Raw genomic sequence first — 17,500 nt, 5'->3', positions numbered from 1 at the left:
TGTAAGAGAAGGCTTAATCGATAAAAGTGAAAATTGTCACTGTGTTAGCAGGTGCTCTACCCTCTCACCACAAAGTTGGGCAGTTCACGTCGTTGATTTGAGAAAATTCTGTTTGTTTGTTATTTTATTTATTGTTTGGGTGGGGGTTGTGCTCATTAACGCCATGGTTTATTCAGATATCAAAAGATTGCTGTTGGATCCCCCTAACCGTTGCAGTGCCTCACCCAACTCATACTTCCCACCAGTCATTATTACTAGTACAAGCTACTGTAGCTGTTTTTCTTTACTTCATTTAATCCATCGGAGTGTTTCTGCAAAGAAAGGTAGTTTTAAATGGCGCACTGAAAGCTCAATAGATGACGTTACATTCTACCTGTAACTTTCTCCCTCGTCTTTAAACGTGTCGATAGGTTTCACTGTTTGATTATAGAAGGGGTTTCCAACTGACGTTCTTGTTTCTGCTTCCATTGGCCTAAAAAAATCGACAATGGTAAATATGTTTTCTTTCAATTAGATTATTTCAGTCCCTTCGTCTGCTGTATGTCGTCTGTACCTTGGAATTGTATTTCAACTCCTGAAGTGTTTGGCCTGTGCGGTGTACTTCAGGTTCTAATCAAGATTTATGTTTCACTGGAAGGATTTGTCTCTAGTAACTGTCAAGCCCCATATATATTTGCTCAAATACGGCTTACAAAAGAAAAAAATCCAAGGTAAATATTGCCAAATAATTTGTATTTGTATAGCTCGTTTGATGTGGTAGATTTTTGAGCATACCGAAAAAAAGCTCTCGCCATTTTGCAAACGTTTTGAATTGACAGTTTTGAAGTGTCTTGGAAACGCTACTAACAGGAAGAAAGTTTGTGCAGAAACCTATTATTGACTTCTGGTTTGTGGAAACTCAAGCTGCCCATGTAAATTTGCTTGAAGCCGATAACCCATCACTATGCATTGTACAATTAAAATGGATTCAACATTGGAAAGTGTCCTTTACCTGAAATAAACTGCTTGTCCGGAGTTTCCGTTCCCTCTTTGTCTTCTCCTATTCCTGGATGAAAACATGGGCACTTACAGAACCTTGTTACGGGACATGAATACTCTGATTTATACATGACTGGTTTGAAAGAATGATTCCTTTTAAAAATCACACGTAGCATTTGCCCGTCCACACAAATAGGTGAAAACGTAACGACTCGAATTTCGATTTGCATTTACCCTTACTTTACTTTATACCTTATTTATTTAAAACAAGGAAAATCATCAGTTAAGCTAAAAAAAGAAAGCAAAAAAAAAAACGCATTACAGATTGTGCAGGATTGCCGTATGGGAATCCCATATGTCAGATACTTGGTTGCTTAATTATACGTTTGAACTACCCAATGGATTCCTCATTACTTAAGTATTATAATGGGCCTTTAGTATTACAAACTTCTGATGTCATCGTGTTTGAAAAGGCACGTTTCCACCCGTCCACACGAATGCAATAAACCCGCGTTTTCAAAAATCTTCGTTTTCCGCTACTGAAAACGCCGTATTCGTGTGGACGAGAGCCGGAGGCCAGAGAATAGAAATAACTTACCTTTTCCAATAAAGGAAAGCAGCTCCAAAAAAGGAGGCTAACATGACCAGACCCACCAAAGGAATGGCAACTGCTATCACATTGACACCTGTCGAGTATACAACATTAAACCAATAAACGGATGTGCAAATGAAGAGAACAAAGGACGGGTAACATATGACCGAGCCTTGTATGAGCTCGAAAGTAAACACACGACGGCAAACGGCAAGCTGGAGGTCATTTAGAAATACTCCGATTAAGAAGTTTAACGATATCTTTAGATAACAGATAAGAAGTGAGCGTAAATGAAACAAATTTCTTTGATTTTTGGAAAATCTCAAGTTCGGCGTTTGCTTAATTTCTCCATCATGTTTAATGAACAAAACCAAAAACTATGCACACGTTCATTGAATTCCTTTGCCATCCTCTTCCAATTGACGACATGAAATGACCAAATATCAGGTTATGTGAAGGAATTGTGCACCTTAATTACGGAATACTTCATTTTTCTCCCTAAACTTTGACACCGTTTGTACCAATTTATTCAAGGAAAGTTGGTACAGACTTCCTAGGCCGAACGACTTGGAATAGTCGCGAAATAATCAGGATGACGCGGAATTATATGTTTAATTGCCGTTCTTGTAGCCGTAGTCGTCGTTTAAGCTTCCAAATAACGAAGAAGAGAATTACCACGACAGTGATGATAATGATGATGATGATGATGATGATGATGATAATGATAAAGACAACGATTTCCCTAATGATGATTACAAATTTGTATTGTTCTTTCTTTCCTGGAATCAAGAGCGTATTTTCCTGTGATGACTTCATCTTATGTGAGACCCCAAGAAAGGGATGCGTAGGAAAATACGAAACAAATGTTTCGCAAACAGTTTCAAAATGACCTAATGTTTGTATTCGAGGAAGTACTTTTTTCGTCTGATTTTTTCCTTTGATTCTTCTTTTCTCCCTCTTTGGTCGGATCATCACTGGCTGACGTTTCAGCTGTAGTGCTTTTTGACGACTGTACTGTAGTAGCCATGGTAGTTGTTGATGACTTAACTTCGGGCCTCTTTGCCGTCGTTACATTGGTGGGAGCCGATGTTGCTAAGAGGCAAACATAATAGAAAGCTAAATGCATAAATAAATAAATAAATAAACAAACAAACAAACAAATATATATATATATAAAGTGGTAAGATGCAACCTAGGACGTAAACGTTTATCTCCATAAAGGTTTTCTACGTAGGAACACGCTTATGTCCAGAAATGCAAGTAACTAGATGCGAGCCCAATTTTGACATCCAAAATGAAGTTTCTCTTAAGTCAAAGCATGTCCTACCTATTTCTGACAATAAGGTTAGGGAAAAGGTTAGCCTACGTTATTCTTAGGTCAGGGTAAATTTAATGCAGGAGTTTACCCTTCGGGCCTCTCCGCACTAGCAGAGAATTTTTGTATTGCCCTGGGCAAAACGAACGGACAATAATTGCCAGGGCATTTTTTTTTTGTGTGCGTACTTTTTATCCGCACTGAAACCACAAATGGTCAACAAATCTGTGAGTCATTTGAATCCGTGAAAACTTTGCAAGAAGCGCGCCAAACATTTCATCTGGCGGAAAAATGGAGTATGCCATATCCTTCAACTTTTTGCATGCCTGTTGCTCTTAAATTTAGCACAAATTTTATGTAGGAATATTTCTCATGGTGTGCTGTTTTTTGAAATAACAAAGCCTTCGAGATCAACTTATGACGTTTGGGTTTCCACACTGTAGGAGACAGATACAATCCATACTCCTGGAGCCCTCCAAGACCTACGAAGAATTCCCGACTTTCGAAAACATCTTTGAAGGGATTGGCATATCTTTGATGTCTTGTTGAATGTATTGCGACCGGTCGTGACACGTCAAAATACACGTTTGTGTGACTGTATTGCTCTAGTTTTTCATTTCCTCGACTTTTTTCCTGTTTTACCCGGAACAAAACTTGACACTTCAACCATAAAGTGTCAAGTCGAGACATTCCATTCCCACTTGCAAAACACAGTTGCGGACCACAAATTTGACCAAATAAACAATTTTGTCTACAGTGCAGAATGGCTCTTACTTGAGGAGCAGCATTTTCCAGGGGGACACTTTGTGACATTAATTGTCTGTATTTCGAGACAAAAATGATGTTGAAGTTTGGGAAAAGAGCAAGGGGACACTTCACGACACTTATTCGCATCCTCGTGCATCTAAGGTCATTGAGTCCCAGGTTAATTGTGGCCAAAAAGACAACAATGTGATATGGATAAAGGTTTTCTTAGTATAAGGTTTTCTTAGTATGGTAGAATTTCCAACAAAATGACGCTGTGAAATGCAATGAGTACCCCTTGGCTTACGCTCCATATTAGAAGATTCACCTATACATTAAATATCGATTTCTTTAAGTTTTCGATTAAGCCCATACTTTGCTAGCATATTTCATGGTGCTCCATGGGGCTTTTCTTAATTAAAACATATTAAAGTGTAAAAAAAAGTATTTAAAATAGGCACACATGGCGTACGAGTGGTAATGCGGGGATCTTCTTGCTTCATACAATTTTTGGCTGTAGTTTTGGCTGTACAAGTATATTGCAAAATCGAAAGTCACATCGATATCAGCGGCCGCCTGTGTACCTTGCGTGTTACTAACAACCCGTCAAACAAAGAATACATCTATAACAAAAAGATGGAAAGACACCAGGTTTTTGTTTTTGTTCTACAAGAAATGGCGAAATCAACACAAAGGTCACAATCGTCTAACTCTTGAGGTTGACCATTGTTGCTGCAAAGTCAAAATTTCACTCTCCTAGCCGAGGCTCTTTATCACCAGGTAATTCCATCGTTTTGGAAATAAAAGCTGCATTATTATTCACTAGCCTGACAAATTCTTGTCGATTTTCAAGCTTATTTATTGAAAAAACGAGCACGCCTCCAAGTACCCTATTTATTTTCGTGAGTTATACCCATACTCACACACTCTTACAACCCGGTGTCATTGTGCGTAGTGGAAAGTGCATTACGACAAAAATAAAGGGCAAAGAAGATATTAATTGAAACATTTGAGTCATTGAAACTTCTGAAAACGTGCCCAAACTTGAGGTTTCCGGGATTAATGAAAAATAATGAAAAATCTTAACCTTCCTCTATCCATGTGTCATATCTGTGGGTTCTACGGGCTTAATGTGAACTTACAAAGTGACCAGCTTCCAATAGTGGCTCGATAGCTCAATTGGTAAAGTACTGCCAAGGTACCGCCGAATTCATGATGGGTATACTCAAATCCCTTTAAAACCTGATTGTTTAGGCTTCCCTTTCGTCGCCGGTTAAGTAACTCGTTCACAACTATGATAATCAAAAATTTAACATGTTTCTAACAGCAGCTTAATGTCTTTCCTATATCGCTTCTTCATACCCAATCCAGGGTTTTGTCAAAATCACAAATGACCACCTCGTAGTTGGCTCCAAAACTCAGTTGGTGGAGCACTGCACCTGTTGTTGCAGAGGTCATGGGTTCAAATCCCGGCCAAGCCTTGTTACCCATTAGGAAAGTGCAAAAAAGATAAAGTAATATTTCATTCAATTAAGCTAAACAGTTGATTTCAACATTTACGTACATTAGTCGTACCCAGGGGAAGCAGAGAAGAGATTTACTACAAAAGGACAAGATTACATAATTTCGCGGCATTAAACATACCCATTTCTTTAGCAAAGTACGAGGCGTTAAATCCACTGAGCGATGCAATCGCGTTTGACACGAATATTACCAGCAGATGGTTTGAAGACGAGTAGATTCCTTTCCTAGGGGGTAGGAGGCTTCCATAGAATACTCCTAACACCATTCCAGTGACATCATCTCCATCGTACACGATTAACTTTTCGGTTTCATTCTGGATATGTAAACTAAAGTTTGAAAACTGTAAATGAATTCTAGTGCCTGGAATACCCTTGATTTTCCAGGCACAATACATTCCATCAGATTTCTTGTTTGGAAAGTTTGGAGAGTGAAAAGTGCCGTTCACTGAGGTTAGGGTTCTGTTACAACCTGAGAACAAAGAATAAGAAAAAAACCTTAGGTCTACAAACTCTAAAGATCCAGTGACCATTTTAACTCATAGATACAAACAAATTGAATATAGTTTAGACTTTAAATTTGTGTAGAAAAATACTAATGAAAAAAGATAGCGTAAAGCAAAAGGAATGAAAAGTAAGCTACAATACTAAGCGCAAACACTGCAATTCTCAAATACGTTGTCCTGTGTAACCGGCGCCCGAAAAAGGTGCCAGCCAGGAGCCCCTGAAAAGTTCGTCCAGCTTTTCTTTAAGATCTATGTGCAAAATATTCACAAGCTATTCGGCGAGCTTCATGTCCTGGCCAAGAGACATTTAGAGTCCCAAAACCTTAGAAGTTATTCGCGTGCCAGCTTGTTTTTCGCATAGAATTACGTACCGATACTCTGGGGATTTAAATATATTTGCATTGTTTCTAACAGAAAATCGTACGAGCATGAATACTTGAAAACAGTATCGTCACATGATCTACATCGGGAAAACGAAATGGACGGGCAAATATTAGTCGATGTGTCAACAACGAGCGCAACTTCTAGTACTGTACATATCCGTACTGTGCATCCCTGCGTGCTCAACTCGTCCGGGCAAGTTGGCCTGCGACGACTTTACATTGTAAAGTTCTAGCGGCAAGTACAAGTTTGTCAAAGGGAAAAATGCGTTTGGTTTAGAACTGTTTATTTAGTTTAATGCTGTAATAAACATATACTAAGAATCCTCTAGTTTTGTGTAAATAATATGGGGGGATTTAAACGCAGCGTCAAATGCTGATATTTTGCTAAAGAATTATTGTGCTTTTCTGCAGACTGGAACTCGTATTATACGTTTACCTAAATACTTAGAGCACGACTTTGAGAATGAGTACTACCGAAAACGATCACTCCCTCGTGCAATGCATGCGCGCGCTGCCACGAGTAATTCACAATCCTATCTGGCCCGGGTGTGCTCCAATTCTTCTTTCTTGATAACACTTTTGCTGACACGGAGGTGGAACCAGACTGTAAATCGCAGATCTTATCTCATCCAGCTAGGGCGCATCCTTGTTCATAGTCCCCTTACCACAACAAAGTTTTCTCCAGAAACTACTCACCTCTTCTTCCTTGTCGAACATTTCCACTTCAGACCGTTTGTTATTCCCTGTATATTTTGGACGTTCATTTTCTTCATCTTTACTCAGAATCTCTTTCATATTAGCGTATACCCGACTCGTATTTTCTTTGATTTGTCGATTTACCAATTTCAGTTCTCCCTACTTCTTTCTTCTGCGAAAATCATACTTCATTTTCCGTAAAGCCAGGTTTTGGTTTTTCAGAAAACTTACTAGTTCGGCCACTGGCACATATTTACACTCGCTTCGCAATATCACACGATTTCTCTTCTCTCTCTTTGTCAGATTTTTGTTTTACTTTAGCCGCGCCAGCTCTGGTTTGGCTATTCATATTTTCTTTCTTACCACCATAACTTTTTCTTTATAATCCTCTTCCATTTCGGCTTGCTCTTATCACCGTCATGCCCTTTTACCCCCTTTTTTCCATCCTTAGGTTCAAGTCGATCTCTATCAAAGACAGGAATGTTGGAGGTTCCATTGGTTGTTGGGCATTTTTTATGCATGGAATGGATGTGTTGACAACTTTCTGCTGATTTCTGAATAATTTCGTGAAGCTACTTTCCGCAATTTGCTGTTCGCTTTGAGAAATTCGACTGTGTGCTTGGGATAAGACTTGAGACAGTTCCCGTTTTGGAACCGCGATTTATTGTTGTTTCCTGTGAAGAGTTTGCCGTTACTTTTGTTAATTGTTAATTTTGACTTGGACAACTTTCTGGCTGATTTCTGAATAATTTCGTGAAGCTACTTTCCGCAATTTGTTGTTCGCTTTGAGAAATTCGACTGTAGGCTTGGGATAAGACTTGAAACAGGTCCCGTTTTCGAACTGATTTCTTGTTTCCTGTGAAGAGTTTGGCCGTTGCTTTTCTTAATTGTTAATTTTGACTTACAAAAATCTTTGACTGGATTTACAAAAGGCTACCTCCTAATGCTGGGACAATAATATTATAACTTAGCACCTTCAGATCCAGAACAAAGTTCTTGCTTTTCGCAGCTATTATTCCATCTAGGATAAAACTCTTCCCCAGCCTCAACAATGCCACTTCTAGAGTTTACTTATGTCTAACGGATGACTGGTCCTTGCGTGGGGGGCCCACGTGGGCCCCGTGATTTTTGAAAAAGTTGGCTGCTTAGATTTTTGCTTGAAAACAGGAAAACAGCCGGTTTTTTAAGCCATTGGGGGGTGGGGGGGGGGGGGGGGGTGTTAGACCCTGGGGGCTGCATTAAGAGAAGCCCGTATAAAGGTGGGAATTACTATATCTGAGGAATGTTCATGGTTCTGAAGATGGCTACAATTTCAGTTGTTATTATTGTTATTATTATTGTTATTATCATTAGTTTCACCATTATTATTATCATTGTTATTATTATTATTGTTGTTGTTATCATTATTATTATTATTAGTAGTAGTAGTAGTAGTAGTAGTAGTAGTATTGTTTTTATTACCATTATCATTATCATGATCATTATAATTATCATTATTCCTATTACTATTATTATTTCTCCTTAACATCAGACTAGTTTTCAATCAGTCAATGCACGGAAGGAGAGAAAGATGGAGAGCTAAGAATTCTGACAAGCGAAGGAACAAGTTCACCAAATAAACAGATGATTGAAAACACGACTGAACGAATGCATGAAGAAGACCAATTTTTCATGAACGAATGATAAAAATTCCAAGAGAAGATTACCACTTACCACGGTAGTAGCAGTAATACAAGGTTGGGTGCTTTGTGGATGCATCATAGGGATACGCCCCTCCTCGGTTGTCATCGTTCGAAAAGTCTTCTGTATCATAATATATCCACTCGAGAGTCAACACCGCCCACTTAACCATTTGACAAATTGGTGATTTGTAAGGAAAAAGGTAAAATGGCGTCTCTGTGGGGAGGAGGACAGGGTCATTTTTGTTTCCGTCCGACTGACAGCAAAACTCTATTTTCGTATTCGTGTCGTACACACCATCGGGAAGGTTTCCACCGTTGTCATTTCCATTTACCAAGTCGTCATCGTCCCAGTAGACGAAGCCATTCTTCAGACCGGCGGGGCAATCTGGTCCTTTTTTGTAAACGCAGTATTGACCTGTTGATAAAAAGATAATAATAAATAAATAAATGTTATCACTATACTACACGCTGTATCTTACGATCTTGAGAACTATATTTAGAGCAAAAATATTTCTATTGAGACAATTTCTTTCTTTGTAATAAAAAAAACAACAACAACAACGGTATTAGCAGAGATTTGAGATATCGCGCGAGATGATCATGACAAATCGAGACGAGACGGAAAGATTTTTTTTAAGTACATGACATCATGGTAACTCTTTCACGAGAACTGAGTGCACTGAGTATGTCTCAAACAGAATTTTACTTTAATTTATTGTTATAAGAGCACCCGCATCAATGCGGACCTCTTCGTATACCAAAATGGTCGGACTAGGTGTTATACCCTTGAAAACCCTCAATCTCGACTCCAGAGCTCTTCTCTCCCTCAGTCAAGAGAAGAGCTCTGAGGAACATTGAAACATCATATTAGCACGAGGAGTGAGCAGGCGTTATAAGGTTCGAATGTATGGCTATAAGAACCCTACGGCGCATGTTCTCCTACATGGAGTTTCCCAGAGCCTTAAATCGATCCGAGGCTTTGGTGAAGAGAACAGGAATGTATTTGACGTGCGCATCAGAGACGTAAGATTAAAGACATCCTCGCACTTATCTGGACAATTTGAGCATCAGTCTCTGATGAAAAATTCAGATGGCTCCAATGGGATTCAAGCCCATAACCTCTACAATGCGGGTGCAATGTTCTACCGACTGAGCCATGAAGCCACACAACTGGGAGCAGCTCATATGTTCATGTGCACTACAAATGCACCTTTCTTTCATACCAGACATTATCACAGAATACCACTGGTTTGGGATGTCCACCTCATCATCCTCAAAGCATCGCAATAACGCGAACTAAATTGCCTCCTTCTCTTTCTTAGACTTTTCATTACCTTGCCTAGGACGTTAAAAGGTGGCATGAGCTCTGTTCGCAAGCTTTCGTCTCTGTTAAGACGTCTGCACAGACCAGATGAGCAGCTTTGCCGAAGCATACTGTTAGCTTTTCTCAAAGATCCTCGCTATGTCGCAGAGGACGAGATTGGATAAGAACCACTCGTAGATGGGACTGCCATGCTTGCTGCATAATTGCCTGCAAGAAGCTTCGAAGCTTCATCAAGTAACTGAGAAAACCTTTTTTTTTTCCTAAGAGCATGAGAAAACCCGCAAAAACAAAATGGCTGCCAAGACGGGTAGATTTGAGAGCGAGGCCCTACCCTGGCCGAGCTCGCCCCAGGAAGTTTAAATGAATTTCACAATGGTTTAAATGAATTGGAAATAATAATCAATTTCGAAGCTTTAAATGTATTTCAAAGCTTTACATTTACAGATAAAAAAATATTGAAATCAAATAGGTTTAAATTCACAGTTGAGGCGGTGTAAATTAAACCTGTTTCAAGAAGGATTAAATATTGCTTCAGCCAAAGTCAAGCCAAAGTAACGTCCGGTTTTTTCGATATATTAAATTCAGCCAAACCGCAAGGGTATCTCTTGACTGCTATATTTTGAGGGCGTTTTCCATGTTAACATAACTTCACCCAAACACGAGGAGGAGTTGGGAGAATTCGAGACAGTTATGCGTCTCGGGTTTTGCATAACTGTCTAGCATTGTCCCAACTTCTATTGCTTTTATAAAATATTTCTAAAATATAGTTCGACAAATGAAGGAAAATGTGGTTGTTCTTGATTGAAACAAATTTTCTTGATAGACGCTCATATTTACTACCAGCCAGTCAAAACGCGCGTCTAACAACACATAACCAAACAAAATTCGTGTGATGTTACAATCACGTTTACATACTCTCATCTAAACGCAGCCATTGGCCAATGAGAGTGCTCGTAGTATCCTAATTATTCTATAATTCCCCATTCACAAGGAAGATTAAAATATATCAGCTCGGAGATTCTCGTAATGAAATCGGATTGCCCTGAACAGGATTCGGAACCTATGGTTTTGGCCACTGATCTAAACTAGACTAGTGGCAGCTTGGCCGATAAACAAGGTTTGGTGACAATTAACCAGCTTTTACTTCTGCGACTAAATGTTTCGCCCGGAAGTCGAGGCCTTGCGATGTTGTCTGAATGTTAATGAATATCACACAAGGTAATTATTATTTTTTTTTTTTTTTTTTTTTTTTTTTGTCAAGCGTTCAAAAAATAGATCCCATGTTGCCCTGCGTTTGTTCAGATGACGTCGAAATTTGGTAATACCAAAAAAAGTGTCACACTCGGCTTTCGCCTCGTGTGCCACTGATATAACGGTTGTTTTAATAAAATAATTAGAAGTTCTTGATGATGACTTCATTCCTCTGTCCTTTAAAAGATCATTGGTGAGAACAAATTAAAATGTGAACATCATTTAGATTATTAGCGTTCAGTCGTCGGATGATCGATTTAGAAAGCCAATATGGGCCGCCTTTTTCTGTCCATTGTGGTTGTCACACCGTGAGAGGAATTTTCTTTGAAAAGATATTTCCATTTATCAAAAGAAGTCAGAATAGTTCCATTGATATTTTACAAAAGCGAAGTTTAAGTTTTGCCCTTAACGCAGTTCGGCGTCATCTCTCGATTGATGAGATTCACTTGCCTACAAGTGGGCGCAAACGAGCCACAGCATCAAATGCAATACATGAATTCTACTTACCTGGTGGCCATGTGGTTCTGTTTAGGTCCGTCATTGTTGCTGTTTTAAGGCAAAAAGATCTATTTACTTTCTTTACGTCTACTGCTCCATCAAGATGAAATGATATTGACTTTCTGTTCTTTGACAGGTTATTATTGGTATCTTGTGATCGCCACCCAGCCATCCATTGAAAGCCATCCGCTCTTGGGCATCCCATAACTGGCTTGGGTATCCCGTATTTTCCAGCTGGCCATTGTAATGATTCTGGGGATTAAAAGCACGGGAATGCACTGATACTTTAATAAGTTCCCTAAATTTCCATATCCATGTTTTTTGTTGTTGCAATGCTGCGTCTCCCAATTTTTTGATTATGGATGACTAATGCTTTCGACAATCGCAGTCTCGGTGGTTTTTACCTGTGCGTTCAGAGCTTGCCAATACTAAATTGCAGAATTTACCTGTTCATTGTCCACCATATTAATATTAATAATAATAATAATAATAATAATAATAATAATAATAATAAATAATAATAATAATAATAGTAATAATAATAATAACCATTATTATTAGGGTAACCATTTCAGTTGTACAGCTGGTATCAATGTGGGTCCTGTGAAAGTAATACAGAAATATATTATAGAAAGTAAAAACAACAAAAATAAGAAATATGAACTAACAATGACAATTAAAAATAATTGCACCTTTATAATAAAATCAACGTTTTGAAATTTCTAAGTTGATTTTATCAACAAAAAAGGTTTCCTCTGGATCTGGTGTTATAAGAATGAATGTCGCAATGCTTGGTATTAAAATGATCCTTAAATAATCCAGGAGCAAGGCCTTTAGGACAGTTTTAACCAGTTCCTTAGTGTGCTGGTCTCTTCTTTCAGAGAGCGGCTTCCTCCCTTGTTTCTCAGTGACGTCATCACTGGTCAAATCCTTCGAGTCTTTAAGGACAATTCGCCCAGCTCTTTTTTTGCAAACGTTCAATTTTCTTCTGGTTCTTGTGTAACACAAACGAGATAGGCGATGACAAAACTAACTATTACACTTACACGAGAAACACGATTCCGACCTTATATTTAACTGCGCAAGTGCGACTAAACTTGGGCTCAGGCCCCACGCTACAATACCTCCTCCCACATAAGGTTAGAGGTGCGAGTGAAAATTTCTAACTATAGCATGCAAATGTTCCTAGGTTGGGTAAACAACCACTGTTATAACATAATCTTGTAGCCAGACGGGCTCCCTACGCTCACGTCTAGGCCTCATAGGAGTAAAACATGATTAACACGATGCGGTACATCATTCAATAGAGGAGCCTCTGATTGACACGATACTTCAGCTGTTTGAAGGGGTGTACTTAATGTACTACTCGATTCATGCTCCTGGGAGGGACGAGAACCCTCTGTGACTGTTGCAACTGGATTTTCCAGCCATTCCAATTCAACATCTCCAGAGTCAACTAAGGTTCCTCGAGTCGGTTGCCGCGCGTCCTCAAGTTTCCTGTTTGCGGCGTTTCTTCCGCTTGGCCGGAGGAAGTTAACTGAGAGGGTTTCTCGTGGCTTTCAGGTGGCGAAAAGCATTTTCAGATAATTCAAGTGTACTACCTTACTCTGACGACGTTTTTCGGGCTTCCACCTCTCCTCCTCAATGCGATAGGTAACATCACACAGAGCTTTCAGCACTTTCCAAGAACCACACCAGGGTTTGAGGAATTTTTTCCGTCTCGTACTGTCTCGGTTTCTATACCACACCCGGTCTCCCACACGGAACCGCTGACCATGGCGCTCGGTGTCATAATAGGCTTTCTAGAGCTTCTGTGCTCACTTGAGGTTCTCTTTCACGATTTGCTCTGACTCTTCCAATTGCTGCTTCTGCTCAACGACATAATCGGGGTATGTCCGTGCCGAACCCTGGGAAGGTGTTGTCTGAAACCTAAGATGATGATGGTGATGTCTATATGGCCAACCTTGCTTCCCTATTCTTTAGCTTCTCTAAGATTTTAGCTTGCTGTTGAAAAAGCTCCTTAGCCCATGCTGGGGGTTCTTGGGTTCCATGTTGGGAGCCAAACTTCTCCTGATCACCAGACGTTGAAGACAGCACTCGAGTACTTCCTTTGTTTGGCACTTTTTGATTTTATTCATATCGTTGATCTGCCGCTAAGGCGTCATCCAGAGTATTGGGCCCCAAATCCATCACCTTCTCGCGCAATGTAATAGGGGTCAACGCACCTACAAAGAAATCTCTGGCTGTGCGATTGAGTATATCCGGGGGATCATTCGGATAGGCCAGCTCCACAAGACGAGAAATGTCGCACCTCAGTTGGTGTAGATCTTCATCAGGACGTCTTAATTTGGCACGCAGAGAGGAAATGTGTACTTGACGAGATTCCTTAGGATGAAAATCGATCTGTCAGAGCGCGTTCAGCTGCCGTCCACGTGGCTGTTTGTTCGGCGGTCAGGCTGTAATAGGTCTGCTCTGCCAGGCCTTTCAGGTACGCAGGCAATATTTGGGCTTGAAGCTCAGGACTCCACTTGTTAAGGGCTGCAATACTTTTAATTTTCTGTATCCAAACCATGCAAGTTTCGCCGGACGTCGCAGAGAAACTCTCTGATTTGATGCGAAGCGGGTTTTCTGGCGACGTAATCGGTGAACTGCCGCTTGTACCAGCTGTAATTTTACTTTTCTTTCCAAGTTTCGCCTGAAGTTTCGCCAATATCTCTTCCAAAGCTTTTACAGTACCTTCCATGGCAAAAAACATCCCGACCGCTGCCACCAAATGTAACACATACGAGATAAGCAATGACAAAACTAACTATTTGAGACCTCAAACGAGAAACAAGAGTCCGACCGTATATTTAACTGCTCAAGTCCGACTAAACGTAGGCTCAGGCCCCACGCTACACTCGTTGCTACAATCATTCCAGGAACCGGTGATGTCACAGTACTCTAGTAACGGTAAGATTTCGATTTATAAAGACGATTTGCAGATTAGGTTGTTAAAATGGGTCTGACTCTGGAAAGAATTCCTAGTTTCTCTGGTACCTTAATAGTTACATAACAAAACGCCTACAAGGGCGTATCCGTGGAATGCACAAACAGTTAACACAAATTGTCCAGTTACAGTGAACTTCAACTAAAGGTAAACTTTGACAAGAGATTACCAGAAAAATAAATCTGTAATATAACTTGAAGTTGTTTGTTACTAAATTTGCAAATGCAAACAACGAAGCCCTATTAACGGGTTATCAGGATACGGGATTTTTTATTTATTTAATTTTTTGAAGGAGACTATTCAAATCCTGCAGTTTTACATGCTTCCTTGGTCCCGTCCATCCAAAAATTACAACATCAGCCTTAAATCATCCGAAAAACTTATTACAAATCACGGTTCAACAACTTATCATCCTGCATTACTACATTATGTAGTTACGTAGTAACGTATTAAGGTTGTAATGCAGTAATGTAGTAAGGTAATAATGTAATAATGTAGTAATTTAATAATGTAGTAATGTAGTAATGTAATAATGTAGTAATGTAGTAGTGTACTAATGTAGTAATATAGTAAATTTAAAAATATAAAAAAATAAAATTTAACAAAAAAAAATTGTCATCCTGAGACAGTTGTTCAAAAGCCGATCAACGCTAATCTCAGGTTAAAAAATAAACAAAGGAGTTTTATTCTCTTCTCCCAAATGCTGCTCAAGGCTGATGATCTGTAAACCTTTGCATTAAAAGAAGAAATCTTGAAAAATAATAATAAGGAAAATAAGCTCTCACCAAAAAGTTGAAAACAATAAACGAAAGTTTACGCTAATCCTGGATTAAGGTAATCGGCTTTCGAACATCCGGGCCGTGTATTTGAAGTCTGGTTTCGTAATCCTGGTATAGTTCCTTGTAAACTCTTTAATCTGCCGTGGCGAAAGACAAAAAGACACATTTCTCTTAATGCTCAAAAATCTAAAATTCCGTAATTGCGTGTTCTTTAGTCCAGTCAAAAGTTGTAATTTTACAATTCCAGATATTAGAGTACCTTGGTACCTTAATGATGCTAAAGTGTCATTTCAGTTCAAGAGTGAAAATGAAAGCGCGCTATCGGGGAGAAGTGTCGTCAAGGAGTCGAGCTTGGGTGTTTTCTGTATTCTCCTTCACGAGGTTGGTGACTTATCTTTATAAGTTAAAAAAACAAGTTACTGAGAAAAAAAGTATTTGTAGCCATCGCACGTGGGTACTAAATTGTCACCTCAAGATCACGCACCCTAGGAATATTTGTAGTCAGTACCTTTTCAGGGCGTGTGCCTGTGCCAAAAAAAACAAACATTGAATTATTTATTTTGAACAATACAATACACATGTTTTGTTATTTCAAGAATTACGTCAAAGCTGTGCTTCCCGTTCCTGCAAAACGTAGCGTTAACCGATGGAACAAAATTGTCCTTGATAGATGTAGTCTCAATGATTAAATGAATAATTTGAGCAAGTTATATCTCGTAAACGAGCTTGATGACCTTTTTTTTTTAATTGCACATTTCGATATCGCAGATACCTGAGGTTCCTCTATCAAATAGGCTACCGTCCTTGTTAGTACGCCAGGCGCACCCAAGCTCATTCTCATCATGGCGCGCATCCGAGAAGTATCCGCGGCACTGATTTACGGGGAAAAAAAGGGTCAAAACATTGGCGCTTTCGAAACTAACCTTTGTTTGCAGTGTTCTCGATACTCCTGCTTCCTTTACAGAAGAAGTCAATGCAATAATTTTCAATTTTGTCTGGAAATATAAGCAGCCTACAATTTAAAAATCTACCATCGTAAAACGAAAAGAAGATGGAGGTCTAAACATGACTGACTTTACAGTTTTGATAAAGCTCTAAAATTATGTTGGGTTAAGCGCTTGTGCTCTACCCATGATGCACTATGGAAACCCCCTCTCTGATTGCAAGTGTGGGTGGTACACTGATCGTTCATTGCAATTATGATGACAAACTTTTATAAAGATGACATAATTTTCTGGCAACAGTTAATCCACACCCTACCGGAGGCGAAAAGTGAAGTGGCTAAACAAATAATTTGGAACAAGCGGCATATAAAAATAAGCAAACGGTCATTTTTCAACAGAAATTGGAATGAAAGCGGCGTTCGAAATGTATCCATTCTATTAAACCGACAATTTTTTTTCGCCATAATTTCATTCCTTCCAACAAAAATTCCAAGTAAATTGCAACTTTCTAGAATATACGAGCTAATTTCTGCAATAATTCGTACCTGGAAAAAACTGTTACAATTGCAAACCGAGGAAATCTCCTCCTCTGCAGTGGACGTAGAGATTATAACAGGTAAAACAATATATAAATTGCTCATCAATCGCACAAATCTTGTCCCGCCTACAGCAGACAAAAACTCAGCAAGTGTGTGGTTTTGATCCATCGTTACGCTGCAAGGTGTACTCACTCCGTTTTAATGTCACAAAGGAAGTTAAATTATCTGTTTTCTAATACAAGATAATACACAATATTCTCAGTACCAATAGTCTGCTTCATAAAATGAAAAAGATTGATTTGCCCTGACACTAAGCAATCCATTTCTCACCTATTTGTTCACAGTACAATGGCGCGCAGTATCGTACTGGAACGAGTTTACCGAGTGGTACTGAGCACTGTGCAAAAAAAAAAAAAGGCATGACGACCCTCACTAAACTATAAATAATTTATGAACGGTCGATGACGTCATAGCTATTTAAAACCAAGATGTTTGGCATCGATGGGTTACCATATTATCTTAACAATGGTGCTTGACGCGCACGGAGCCCCGCTATTATAGACTACCGATTTAGCTTCTGTAGTTGCTGTGGTTAGTTAGCCGCTCTACCACTGTATTTGAATCGTAGGTCTAACAAGATCTTCTTTAACTCATTGACCCCTGAGATTTTACTCTGTCTAACGCCAGACGATTTTACTCTTCAATGGGGGGCGAACTAGGACGTTTGAGGTGTGAATGGGTTAACCCACTGACCCCCTGG

General features: G+C 39.3%; 1 protein-coding gene across 3 annotated transcripts in view; it reads right to left on the bottom strand.

Annotated features, from left to right (window-relative positions):
- Window positions 1-17,500, bottom strand: part of LOC138012433 (uncharacterized) — a 40,241-nt gene that overhangs the window by 12,525 nt on the left and 10,216 nt on the right. For 2 of the 3 annotated variants that reach the window (XM_068859206.1, XM_068859204.1), the window contains exons 2-9: window positions 16,181-16,252; window positions 11,499-11,741; window positions 8,448-8,831; window positions 5,274-5,621; window positions 2,486-2,662; window positions 1,577-1,664; window positions 992-1,045; window positions 374-472 (exon numbers count right to left, since the gene is read on the bottom strand). In XM_068859206.1, coding sequence (XP_068715307.1) covers window positions 374-472; window positions 992-1,045; window positions 1,577-1,664; window positions 2,486-2,662; window positions 5,274-5,621; window positions 8,448-8,831; window positions 11,499-11,741; window positions 16,181-16,252 — 1,465 coding nt within the window. The remainder of the gene's footprint in view (window positions 1-373; window positions 473-991; window positions 1,046-1,576; window positions 1,665-2,485; window positions 2,663-5,273; window positions 5,622-8,447; window positions 8,832-11,498; window positions 11,742-16,180; window positions 16,253-17,500) is intronic. The other variant, XM_068859205.1, reaches the window with a different exon arrangement.

This window comes from Montipora foliosa, chromosome 8 (genome assembly GCF_036669935.1).
Source record: "Montipora foliosa isolate CH-2021 chromosome 8, ASM3666993v2, whole genome shotgun sequence".
In the NCBI taxonomy this organism is placed as follows: Eukaryota; Metazoa; Cnidaria; class Anthozoa; order Scleractinia; family Acroporidae; genus Montipora; species Montipora foliosa.
The sequence above is the reverse complement of the archived record's forward strand: the minus strand, read 5'-3'. Positions and strand labels throughout refer to the sequence as shown.